Source organism: Artemia franciscana, chromosome 17 (genome assembly GCF_032884065.1).
Source record: "Artemia franciscana chromosome 17, ASM3288406v1, whole genome shotgun sequence".
NCBI classification, from domain to species: domain Eukaryota; kingdom Metazoa; phylum Arthropoda; class Branchiopoda; order Anostraca; family Artemiidae; genus Artemia; species Artemia franciscana.
Genome location: NC_088879.1, coordinates 27,319,185 through 27,332,950, shown reverse-complemented (window position 1 = coordinate 27,332,950; position 13,766 = coordinate 27,319,185). Strand labels below are relative to the sequence as shown.

The window sequence follows — 13,766 nt, the reverse complement described above, 5'->3', positions numbered from 1 at the left end:
TTAATTAATTTTAGTTTAGTTTTTGATTTACACAAACTGTAATAGATATAAATGTAAATAGGTATTCAATGCAAAAAAGCCAGAGCCATGGCAACAAACAAAATACTACTTTCAACACATAGACGAACAATTCAGCAATTTGGACATCAAAAAAGAAAAAAAAACAGCACACGCATATACAAAAATATTACAAGGATTCCCCTTTTCCCTCTCTTACAAAACATTATCCCTACATATGATTCCTGATTTAATGTATCTTGCAATCTATTTAATTGACCACTATCATCCGAAACCATAACTAAAACAAAGCATGCATTTGACTATATCTTATTTTTAAAAATCCTACCTTAAATCCTAAGCTTTTGTACAGAGTCAAGAAGTCAAGGAGATTCCCGTCAGTTTCTCCACTCATTGGGCATCAGTAGAGACTATCCATCACCTTTACCCTTCCTAAATATTTGCTTCTTTTCCCAAGAACTAGAAAATTACCACTGCCTGCCATATACCACTTAATTTCATCACCATTTAAACCCGCTTTAGAATAAGTAGTATAACCCAAGACCTCCTTCCATTGCTGATAAACACAAACGGTCGTCGAGACTACGAATTCACACTAGTATTTATGGATATTCTGATCTTACAACACACCCTTTACCAATTATTGCAAGATGTTCAATCTTCAGTCCTACCTCCATTCCTTTATTTCCAACACGAGACAATTCACAATCATTTAATGTTACCTCCATGCAAAGCTCATGAACTTTTCCTTCTATCCTTCAACACCTCCAGATAAGCAGTATCTACTAACCTATTATTCAGCAAACTAATAAGCTTTCGTCAGTATCAAATCTACACAGCAATTCTTAAAATTTGGCTATTTTTTCTGTTTTGAAGGCATGCACCTTTCCCCTGCTTCCTGTAAAATGATTAATTTGGTTTCAATTTTTAAAAACGCGTAACTACACTGCTAAAGCAAATACGTACGCAAGTAGCTTGAACTAGAGGCAGTGACGTCACTGGGGGGCAGCTTCCCCCCACTAATTTGGGAAAAAAATAATTCTATAACCCATGCTCCTTGACTCGTCAAATACATACCCCTCTTGCCCCCGCCCCATTAAAAATGCTAGAGCTACGCCTCTGACTAGAGATCTTGAATTTGAGTCAAACCAAGCCACACCATGCGCCAAAGAACTTATATTTAAACACCCTATCATGCTTGCACCAATAGTTGCAATCCAGTAAAGACCAAACCCCGACCTAACGTAAAGATAAGTCAAAAGAGAAATAATTTCTGTGAAACTGTATAAGAGAATTTTCGTATTGATATTTATCCAGAAATAATACCCTTTATCTAGATCCAATTTCACAGTATATTAAAAAAAAAAGAAAAAAAAGCAATTTTGAAAAAGTCTGGATATATCTGAAATGATGTCAGAAAAAAAAACTTTTGAATTGACACAGTAGAAACCCTCACAAGAGATTCCAAGAGACCCTTACAAGAGATTTATTGGTTCTCCATCTAAAAAAACCAAAGAAAAATTTATTTACCAATGTAGCTAACATCCGTGGTGTTTTGCAAAAAGGGCACAAGCCCACTTTTTTCCAAAAATGAGTTAAGCACATGTTCCAAAAAAGCTCAAAGAGATCTGAAGATTGTTCTGTTCAAAATTGGCTTATCTTTAATTCTGACCGAGTTATAGATTTAGATAGAGTAATTCAGCAATTTGTACATTTTCAGCAAAATCCGGTTCAAAAGTTAAATAGGAATCAGTCTTTAAGCTATCAAGATTCTTAAATTCTGATGTACGAGAAAGATTTTTTCATTGCGCGTCTTTTTGTTTTCCTCTCCTGTAAAATTAGAAAAATAGGACAAACGGCCTTTTTACAAACAGCACGGACATGTTCCTTTTTTTCTGCAGCATTAGCAGTCTACTGGTTTGTCAAAAGGTGCTCGTTACGGGCTCTTTGACAAATTTTAATTTTTGGCCTATCTATATTTTATAAACATATTATAGCATATGGTATCACATGGTACAAGTTGAACATTTTTGTGGCGTAATAAACATACCAGGGTTTATTTGGCCGAAGTATCTGGTTAGAAACCTCTAAAGAGATCTTGTCAAGGTCATTCATTAACGACACAAACCAAATAGATGACAGAAATTGCATAGAAAGCCATAATTTATTTCACATTAGCAACAAATTCAAAATGGCGGTTCCAACGCTACTGCGACAAATTAGCAATAATAACTGAATGCACTAGAGACATCTAAGGTGAGGTAAAATCCTAAACTAATCGAGCAAAAATACTTCCTAGCTTGGATAGCTCTCTCATGCTATTTCGTCTTCATACCAACATAATGTATATCAGTTGCCCAGATTTTACGCAAGAGAACACCTTAATATTTTTTCTTAAACATGTACTTTTTTTAATTTCTTGGTCTTAATTTTTACTTAGAATCAAATTCTTCCGTGAATACCGGTGATGATATTTTAATGGCATATAGGTAAACTGCAAACCTTTTCTGGTTGAAAAATTAAAAACTAGAATTTACCTGAGCTTATCCTCTCTTCATTTTAGGTTCTCCTTATTTAATCTTTGAGGTAAGTTCTGTAATTACATAAGCTAAATATTTTCATAAAGACAAAATGCAGCTTGGAAATAGTGGTATATCCGAATGAATTCTGAGACACATTTCTGCCGATACAGGCAAGAACGCAGGATAAGAGCTTCTGGACCCTCCCCCTCCCCCCAATATGGATATTCGAGTATCCCCCTCCCCAAAAATATTTGTGGCTCCCTCATTTTTATCCCTATTTTACCCCTTTTTTGTCAATTAGATCAATTATTGGTGCCCTAATCACAATGGCCCCTCCTCAAGATTTTGCTCTAGATCCACCTTTGCACCCCCTCCCCTTTTTAAAATAGTAGATAATTTTCGAAATAAATTCTTCCGTGCATACCGGTCATGATATTTTAATCTTTTTCTTTTTGTCACTCTGACTAATGAAGAAAAGAAACAACAAGTCTTAAATCAGATGAGAAATAACCAATCAAAAACACTCTAGACTACTATAAAAAAAAAGATTTAGAATAAAAAACCAGAGGCCAAAAATCACTGGGCAACCAATCAATTTTTAAACTTTCAAAAATGATGTTTTCTCACTATCATTCAAGCTAAGTTGTAACATCAAAATAAAATCTATCCATCATACAAAAAAAAGAAAATGGAAATAGTACAATAAAACTAAAAGGTTGCTCTTCTAAAAAACCTATATCGAACTGGCTCTCAATTAAGCTCATAAAAAAAAACATGTACATCATTAGTGTAATTATTTATGTTTTAGCTATAAAGTGATACAGATTCACCTTTAATCAAAAATAAGATGAGTAGTGAATGCTACAAATGGGAGAATATTTATGGTGGGATGCAAAGGGTAGGGTGTTTATGGGGAGGGTGCAAGGGGGAGGAGGTATGCTAAAATCAAGAAAAATGAAGCCCAAATAAACCTTCGTTCTCCATTAAAACACAAATAAGAACCTACATTCAGAGTGGCTTGTTATAGTGGCATCGAAGTCCTTAATTCCAAGGGATTGATGGCTAGAGGTTACAAACTATAACGAAAGAAGACTAATTTGTTTGATATTGAAGCATAATCTGCTGCCCAATGATGCCCAATCTATTAGACAGCCCGCAAGATCTATCAATTCGACAAGCCTAGTTTTATTTCATCAGAACAAGAAATACTACAACTGCATTATGGATGGATCTTGAATATGGGTATCAACCAAAAATATTGTTGGGAGACATTACAGGAAGAGCTTTGACAAAGGATCAGAATTTCAGAAATTCCACACAAAAACTTTCTTCTAGAATACCGAATGGGATAAATGACCCCCCTCCCCTGTGTAACGTCCTCACCCAGTATAGCATCTGTAACATGTCACATTAGGCTTTGAGAAAAACCTTTCAACATTTTATTCTCCAAAATTATTATTTACCCCTTGTTTCAAAACTACTCTTAATCATTTTTAGTAACCATCCTCAAAACTAAAGCTTTTTCATACAAACTCTAATTTAAAGTATAGAGAATCTGAAGCCCAAAAAAAAGAACAAAGAAGAACAGAACAGAAAACAGGATCACTTTCTCTATATCAAGTCAAAATTTGAAAATAAAATGGAGAATGGAAAAAAAGAAACGTAAATGGAGAATCTTACCCTAGTAATTGTCTAGACCAGTCTTTTTCAACCTTTTTTGTCTTGAAGAAGCTTTAAAACTAATAAAATGTATCATAAAACCTCTCCAGAAGCGATATTTTTCTTTGTTATGTTTTTCTTCGTGGTTCGTGTGATTGCATCTTATTTCAATCTGTCTCGTTGAGCATCTACGAAACTTCTGTGAAACCCTGGGATTCTATGGAGCCCTGGTTGAAAAATCCAGGTCTAAAATATCAACTATAAAACGAACTTTGAAGTCAAAATCTAGACTTGTCAATCCAAATGTATAGACTCTTTTAAACAATTACGAACAATAAAAACTCAAAATTCACAAAAAAAATCACTGCGCAAAAAAAGAGATCGCAAAGTCCTCCATTTGTACGTTCATGGAGGAAAAAGCGGAACAAAACTAGTTAAAACAAGAAATCGGTGGAAAAATCATCATCTTAACTTGATCTTATCTATCATAATCCACATGCCAATGGCACACTGAAACAATTACAAAAGTTCTACACTTTTGAAAGACATCAAATTATAGAGAAAAAATTGTGGTAATTCAAATATAATGCCCTCTATAGAATTCACCAATTTGATTGATATCAGTTCTGCTTCAGGCGCTTCCTAGGTGGGCCGATTGGTGGTATTTGCTGAGTGGCTAGAGCCCGAAAGGCCTCTGCAATGAGATGTGGATGGGTCTGTATCATTGACTTCCAGCCGGATGTCTCCATTACATCAGTTGCATGACTAAAAAACGAAAATCAAATAAAAAGAGAGAAAAAAGAGAAATGAAACAAGCACCAAAGATAACATCCCTGCAGAGTGGAGGAGCAATAAGATAAACCATGAATACTTTCTTTGGCAGGATATTAATGACTGTTTTCCTGAAGTCGCTCTAGACATTTTAGATACCACCTAGAAACCTATATCGACATATCAGGTATATATATATATATATATATATATATATATATATATATATATATATATATATATATATATATATATATATATATATATATATATGTATACTTGCGACTCATTGTCGCTTGTCTTCTAACCGCAGCCATTTTGAGCCTTTTTTTGATGTCATGGCGTCACCACAGGTTTGATAGAGCTACCATGTGAAAAAAAAAGAATCTTTCTTAAAGTCTTGACCTGTTTAGATCGTTTTTGTGGCCGGTCATCGCTGTTTCTTGTTTTCCAGCCGTAGATTTCTTTGTCCATTTTTGTTCATCTTTACCTCAGAAAGTTTTTTTTCCACGCCATTGGCTTTAGCAGTTTAGATTCATACATTATCTCTATTTCTTAACACGTGACAGATAACCAATACTTCTTTTCCAGTTTCCAACCAGATCACTCTTAAAAATTTTGTTTATAATTCAATGTGATTTTCGGTGCTGTTTGTTCCATGCATTTTTCTTTAACTGTTGCGATTCTCACTTAACTAGTTTTCTAAGCACATTTATCTGTGCTTCGTTTTCATCAATCAACCCCTTAAACATTTTAAATAGCCTGAAATGAGAATTAGTGGCTTTGTAAAATCACATCTTTTTTTTTTATTAGACCTTTCACTTTTGCCTCGGCTTGTCTTTTGTCATTTATCCATCTCAAAATACCAAACCCAATCATTTTAACTATCATTTTCAATTTTGCCATGTTTTGATTCTCGCTATCGCTTATCTTCTAACCCCGTTTTTCATGCTTCTTCATTTTGGATTTTCATAACCTTAGACAATCTACTAATGCCCTTAGCTTTAGCTGCCCTTATTGACCTAGATATAAATGACGCTCCAGGTTTTAGATTTGTTATTTGTTCAGGTGATGGGACAAAAACTTTCTTTTCTTCCTACGAATTATCATTTATAACACTTGTAAGTTTTCGTTTTTTGCGTCTTGTCTTATTTGACAGTCCAGGTTGTTCAGTTTCACTATTGTGAATTTAATTTGTTCAGGCTATTCCCTTAGTCTTATCACGTTTGATAGTTCAGGTGGTTCCAAAAAATGGTGGTTTCAATGCGCCACTTAGGTTTCCCAGTAAATCAGCTAAAAACGGCATATCTAACATACATACGTCCCATGTTAGAATATGCATGTCCCCTTTGGGGGCATTGGATTCATATTATTGAATTTCTAAGTGATGATGTGAAAAGAGTCCAAAATTTTGTAGATTATACAAGATTTATGCAAGATTATACAAAGATTATATAAAATTCTGTCTGCTCTTGTGTCTTTAAAGATTAAAACTCTTAGAGATCGCAGGTTTCAGTTAAGAATGCGTTTGGGACAACTTCTCCTTGCTAGCCCCAAGCACCGACATTTTCTCCCCCTGCTGCTGCCAACTCAGTAGTAAATACCAGAAACAAGAACAAATCAGTGCCAGTACCTTGGAGAACTAATCGATTTAGAAATTTATTAGTGCCGTTTTGTTACCAGTGCCTATGACAAAATTCTTTAGGACTAGGTTTGTAAATGACAGCTACAATTAATTTGTGATTTTTATCTACGACTATCAAAGCTGTCTTTAAATAAATTATTTCTGATACATCATATATCTTTGTATCCGAAAGTTAAAATGAGGCATGTTTTGTTGATTGTTTCCATAACATAAATACACGGAAAAGCCTGGGAGCACTGCCTTCTAATCAAAATGATACAGCTATGGATATACATTAGATATTCAACAACTTTTCAGGACTAAAAACATCGAAGAAAAACTAAAACCAAACATAATAGGCAATAAAAATGGTCTAAATTAGTATACAAGTCCATTTTTAGACTACACTTTTTTTTGGCAACTGGGTCAATAACAGTAGTTAAAGATGTGACAACAGTGGTGGTTCTAACCTTTACTGTTCCCAGGGCAAAACCTTGATTAGCGTCTCGTCTCCCACAAAATTTTCAGGCAAAATTTTCATTTGTTAACACAATTATTTTCAAATTATTAGTGAATTATTTTAATTATACTTATTTCACTATTATTATTTAACTTTTTAATTCATTTTAAAAATTATTTAATTAATTTCATTTATTAACTACACTCTCTCCTTTATTTTAATTAAGACAAAGTTTTGAAAATGCCAGAATGATTACAACCGTTAAGTTATTTACTTGAAATTTTGCGCCCCTAAAATTTCTGTCCCCGGGGCAAGTGTCTCCTGGATACCCCCTAAAACTGCCTCTGCGTGGCAATGGTGACACACTTTCTGATAACCTGCATCTTGTTCTTCTTTTTAATGCCAATACCCAAACGATAAATTTTAGTTAGAAAATAATCTACAAGGCGTCACACTTTCAGTTCAATAAGATACATCATCATTCAACCGAATTTTTACGTTTCAAAAGTTCGAAGATACGAGTGCTTGTAATATCAACACATCTTTCTCTTGGTGCACCCCCTCCCCTATCTGCAGAACTACCCAACATGTCAAAACACAAAATCGCAAAGAAAAGAAGAACGAGGACAGTAAAAGGCAGTGAGAAAAATTGAAAATTATGCGAATATTTCGGTCAAGACCTTCGCTTGACCGTCCTCAGTGACTTACTCAATAAACTGCCCGAAATATTTGCATGATTTTCAATTTTGTCACCGACTGTTCATTGTCCTCAATCTTCTTTCCTTTGCAATTTGTGTTTTGTCATGCTTTGCCAGTGTGGTCTCAGAAATTATTTACCCAACATATAACTTAAACATCAAGTTTTTTGTTGAAGTTTGCAAATAGTTTAAACGTAATCAATCACATTAATTTCGCCATAATTTTATATAAATACGCTGAGTCAGAGTCTCAAAACTCAGAACATCAACAACACCACTTCAGGAATTGCAGTACTTCACTTTACGTCTCGTTTTATATTTTAAACTAGCTGTTGGGGTGCCGCGAAGCGCCACCCCAACACCTAGTTGGTGTGGGCACTTCGCGCCCCCAAGCCCCCCGCGCGCGTAAGTCTTTACGCGCCATAGTCCCCCCCCCGCGCGCGTAAGTCATTACGCGCCATTGTAGTTGTGTCCCTGTGTCCCACCTGTGAATATAGATAGATATATATATTTTTTTAACTACGTAAAACTTGCGAATATACAACATTCTTGGCTGTCCCATTGTCTGTGCATATAAATCGATTGTCAGGTTTACCGACTCTTGAACATGCAACATATAATTGTCCATGGGAAAAACAAGCTGTATTCAGATCTATACCTCATTATTCTAATGTTTGCCCTTGAGCTTTGTTGATGGTGACTGCTAATCGAACATTCCCTGTGTCTCCGTCGTCATTTATATATCCCCCTGTGCCCCCCGGCGTCCCCGTTGTTGTTGTTTCCCTGTGTCCCGGTCGTCATTTGTGTCCCGGTGTCCCAGTCTGTAATTTCTCTTTGAGTGTCGCGGTCGTCATTTATATTCCCTGTGTCCCGGTCGTCATTTGTGTTCCGGTGTCCCGGTCTGTAATTTCTCTTAGAGTGTCCTGGTCGTCATTTATATTCCCTGTGTCCCGGTCGTCATTTGTGTCCCGGTGCTTTGTTGATGGTGATTGCTAATCGAACATTCCTTGTGTCCCGGTAGCTTTCTCTTTGAGTGTCCCGGTGTCCCGGTCGTCATTTGTGTCCCGATGTCCCGGTCTGTAATTTCGTCAGTCGACAAACATGACGTCAGTCGACACACAATCATGACGTCACTCGACAGACACACAGACAACTTATTTTTATATATATAGATTATAGTTCATTAAATAAAATAAATTAGATAAATTAAAGGAAATTCATGTACATATTCATTAAAACTTAGACGAAAGCATATAAGAAACGCAAAGAAAATGCATATTGCGTCAGAGATAATTATTTATTTTGTCATAAGCAATTAGTTATCCGTGATATATTATTTGGGACACCCTCTAGCAAGTACTAAACGAGTTAGGTTCCCAAATATTAAGATCCATGCCATGCAAATTGCTTTATATGCCATATCTATTCCTGTTCATTAAAATTTTGTGAAAGTCTGTAAACCTTATGAGAATTTTTGAGGCTTACCCAGCGCCCAACAGAGTTTATTGCAATTAATTGTAATAATGTATGGAGCAAGCATAGTTATTGTGCTATTATAACAATATGTTGTGCGTGTTGTATTATTACAACTATAGCGCAATTTTAAAACTGAAATGAATTTCTTACAAAAAAAAAGGTTACAAACCCCACAGACTATGAAAAGAAACGAAATTTTGGGAAACGACCTGTATAAACAAGGCGTACTCAGCATGGAAAAGAAACGATGCAAAATAAACTAGATAAACTAAGAGGAAATTTCTAAATCAAGGAAGAATAAAAAGAAAATAATCAAACTGAACATACTACTCCATAACACAAGCCACATAAGTAGAATACACAGTGAAAGAGCCACTTCTCTCAGCAACAACACCGAAGCAAATTTCGCCACTATTTCACAAAAAGAAAGAAAGAAGTGTACAAACTCTACTTACGTGTTAATAAAATCTATAGACTGTGCCTTTAACTGTTCAGCTGAATGTAAATCTGCTAATATTAGGACCTCTGCTACATTTTCTACTGACAAATTCAAACTTAAGGCTTCTTCACACATTACTTTTAATCGGTCAAGAGCATACTAGAAAAAAAAGGAATTTTTAATAAATGGAAGAGCTTATGCACTTCAATTTGGGGGAAAGGATATAATTTCACAGGTTTGATGTCTTTAAGTTATTAATTCACATTCATTAATATCATTTTCAATATCATTAATACCATTATTGATAACATTAATAATCCTTAAAACAATAATCTTGCAAAAGAAAAAAAAATTATCAAGACAAGAGTATTAATTACAGCTAGACACCTGAATTCAGATTATTAATGGAATGAATAGATAGTTTTGAAGATTACTCGTAATTAAAATTGTCTTTCCAGAAGAAGCCGAAAATAATGAAATTTATTATAAATTCCATTTAACATGAAAATTTTCGAACTGTAAGAAAATCAAAAAACATTTTCAGGCCTCTATTATGGGGGATATGGATCTTGCAAAAACCATTTCAAAGAAATGGAAGCAATTTTATAATCGTATGTTATATATTATTGTAATCGGTAATAATTATATACTAATATAACAAAGGGGTACCTTTATAATTATATTATTTTTTTCTAGACTTGTGCCACAGTTAAGGAAAGTGTACGATATTTTGTTTTGAAATTTTAAAGCAGGAACTAGTGAATTTGATTTGAATTAAGATTCCTATTGAATCCTACAGGGAAACATAACTCAGAGAAGAGTTCAAAAACTATGAAATTCGGGTAAGACATAAATTAAAGTGAAACTAGAGGAAAGTTGTATAAAAAACAAACACTGAAAATGCAAAGATTATTACTGACAACAAAACAAAAATTATCTTTACAAATTATCAAACACAAATAATTATTTTTTTAAATTATGATATTAATGCAACGGAAAGGTTGAAGTTGATCTTGAAAGAAATGTATCCATGGTAATTATTTTTTTTTCTATTTATTATTAACTTTGAGTGGGCTCTTCTTAATCTGATCTGTGTTTTAATAAGAGTGGAATTTGAAATTCAAGTTTTAACAAGATAGATCTTATTATTGATTGGTATTAGTAATAGTTACATAAGTTTACTTATGACCAATTATGACAGCTTATTACAACTAATATTGCATGAAGCATGCAAAGCGAGAGGTGACAAAAAGTCCGCGAAGCACGCTTTAAGTTAGATAAAGAGCCAACAAAGAAGTAATTTATTACTTTCGATTCCCCCAAGTAAAACTTGACAATTATTCACTTTTGCTGAGAGTAATTAAAAATGTTGCCTTTCAACATCGAAGATAAGGGGTAACCCAAATATTACCTCCACACAAAAAAAACCTGTGTCCCATACATTACAGAAACAAATAAACAAAATATCCTCTAGTTTTCTTCTTCTTATTACTTGCAACAGGAGCTGCGTTGTTTTGTATTTGTTCGCTTGTTTTTCCCCCTTCCTTTTATTAATGTCCTTTTCAAACGTTTTAATATCAATTTTTTTGTTGTGGTTTAGGCTACTTGTTTTTATCTTTTTGTCATGTTTTGACCAATCTCAGTTGGAATAATGGCTAACTGAATGGATTTTCATTCTAACAAATTTTAATGCTGACATTCCTTTGGTTCTTTCAACTCGCTACACTGGGATGAAACTATCCTAGCTCCAAATAGATTCCGATTGAAACTATCCCATCTCCGAGTGTTGGCCGATTGAAACTATCTTACTTCCAAAAGTGAAAAAATGGATTAGTTGTCTATTTTATGCCAAATTTTGAGCTGAATCCAAATTTGCAGTCGGAATTGCAACCACACAGCTAGATGTCTTCCAAATCACCTTTTTATTTCTTATCCTATGTTGCAAAGTTGCTTTTACCACACCCTGAAGTCCTTATTTAGATTTGGGATAGTTTCATAGTTACATAGACATTTATTACAAATGAAGCTGTAAAGTTCGGTTGCTCCCTTATAACCTCTTTTTGAAGTACCGGAAAAACAATCTTAAAAATTTCAAGAGCATTCCTGAAAAGTAACGGTTTTGGATATAGGATAGTTTCATTCGGAGCACAATTGGAGGCAGAATAGTTTCAATCGGAGCGTACTTGGAGGTAGGACAGTTTCAATCGGAGCCCATTTGGAGGTAGAATATTTGCATTCCAGTGTATCGAGTTCAGTTGCTTTTTGTGCTTTTTGGTTGGTCATGTTTTTATTTACTGATCCCAAAATTCAAATTCAGCCCACCGGGGCTTGTGGTAGCATGATCCTACATGATTTCTAGATCAAAACCTGGTATTCAAACACACTGATTTTGTGCACAGAAAAGGGGCTTATCCAGGGCGGGGTGGGGGGCCCGGGTTACCGGGTTAGAGCCCCTCTCCATCAGAAATGTTTTCAAATTCATGGATTGGTCATAAAAATGCAGGAATAAAGAAAACGTCTCCAAAAAATTAACGAAACACTTCTCAGACTCGTAAATTGGTCTTAAAAATGCAGGTAAAAAGACTCCAGTTCGTCCAAATTCAATAAACAACATCAAACCTTTCAAGCTGTTATTATACTTATTCACGATCTGTTTTCACCGATTTATTTAAATAGACTGCGAGCATTAGAACTAGAAATGAGAAACCCTCGAAGGTTTACCTTATCTGCAGCCGCTAGTAGATCGTCTGCCATTCGATCTAAACAGGTGGCTTTACCTGTATACACAAAACGTAGCATTTCTCTAAAGACGTCAGATTCAACGTCGTTAATATCCGCCCGATTACAGCGTCGCTCTTCCATTTCATGCTCAAACATAGCAGCAAATACTGGACTCCGAGCTGAAATAGAACCAGCTTTATCATCATGAACAGAAGAAAACAAAAAGATATTTGACCGATATTTTGACAATAAAGGCACATCCCCCCCTCACATCTCTAGTAGTCTATAAAGCTAAAAAGGCTTATATAGAACTTAAGTATGGGAACCACCGACACTTAAGGCTGTTTTAATAATTCATGGTTACAAACTAGTCAAGGGGATTCAATACCATAAAATCCTTTTGCGAGTCTCGGCGTAGGCTGACCGTCAAAGACAAAAAGATCATTAGTAAATTTTGCAACATCACAGGTGACTCCCAAGGTGATTTCGGTGAAAAATGATAGGAGATCTTAAATGTTCGTAAATGGAGAGGCTAGTTTAAAACAAAGAAAATATATAATCTATTGCTAATTTTTAAGCAAAGCGCTGCCTATTCAATGTACATAGCCTACAACATAAATAGTATAGATCCTCTGCCAACAAGGTTTTCAATCATAGCGGGTAGAATAACAGGGAACTCCCAAATCTGTCAAATTACTCAAATGGTATTTCCTTTTGGCTGATTCTTAATATTTTTTTAAGTAAGTGTGCTTGAATATTGTTAGAAACTGCTCTTTACTGACCTTTAAATCCATACTTTCTAATGTTGTAAGCTTCATTAAATCTAAATATCTCTATTCATGACAAAAAACGGGAGAAGTTAAGTGGCGTTTCTAAGATTTCCGGAAAAGTAGGTGTCAGTTTTTAGTTTTATGTCGTTTATTTGAATCCCTTATTCAAATTCTACAAGTTATAGCAAGACACCCGATCAATTCTAAACAGTTTGGCCACACAAACAGTTTGGCCACACAAGTCTCTAAATGACGAGACAGAGTGACCCTTTAAGGTAGTACCAAACCCTTTCAAATCCTGTTCACAAGTCCCAACCAATCATAATGACTGCCAGTCAACAGGTTCACAGAAGCTTTTAATTTTTTATTTTTGTTTATAAACAATCTGATTGCACAAAAATACATAGGAAAAAACATGGATAGTCGATTCTGCATAATTTGTTCTTTTAAAAGCTATAAATACTATGCATAACTATACTGTAAATATTACAATTGTGTCCATAAATATTACAATTTAGGCTGGTTTTGGCACCCAAGGCACATGCCTCCTCTAGCCTCCCTAGATCCAGCCCAGCCTTTAAGGTATCGAATCCCCCTAAATCCTGTTG

At 34.8% G+C, this 13,766-nt stretch overlaps 2 protein-coding genes across 3 annotated transcripts in view; both read right to left on the bottom strand.

Annotated features, from left to right (window-relative positions):
• Nucleotides 1–2,024, bottom strand: part of LOC136037522 (putative ankyrin repeat protein RF_0381) — a 74,641-nt gene extending 72,617 nt beyond the window's left edge. Inside the window, exon 1 of the mRNA XM_065720243.1 lies at nt 1,549–2,024. The gene's annotated coding sequence lies outside the window, so the exon portion shown is untranslated. The remainder of the gene's footprint in view (nt 1–1,548) is intronic.
• A 139-nt stretch (nt 2,025–2,163) lies between these two features.
• The window catches only part of LOC136038086 (speckle-type POZ protein B-like), a 77,199-nt gene continuing 65,596 nt past the window's right edge, over nt 2,164–13,766 (bottom strand). For both annotated transcript variants that reach the window (XM_065721086.1, XM_065721087.1), the window contains 3 exons: nt 12,389–12,567; nt 9,684–9,826; nt 2,164–4,964 (listed from right to left, as the gene is read on the bottom strand). In XM_065721086.1, the coding sequence (XP_065577158.1) occupies nt 4,820–4,964; nt 9,684–9,826; nt 12,389–12,567 (467 nt within the window). In that variant the 3' untranslated portion in view covers nt 2,164–4,819. The remainder of the gene's footprint in view (nt 4,965–9,683; nt 9,827–12,388; nt 12,568–13,766) is intronic.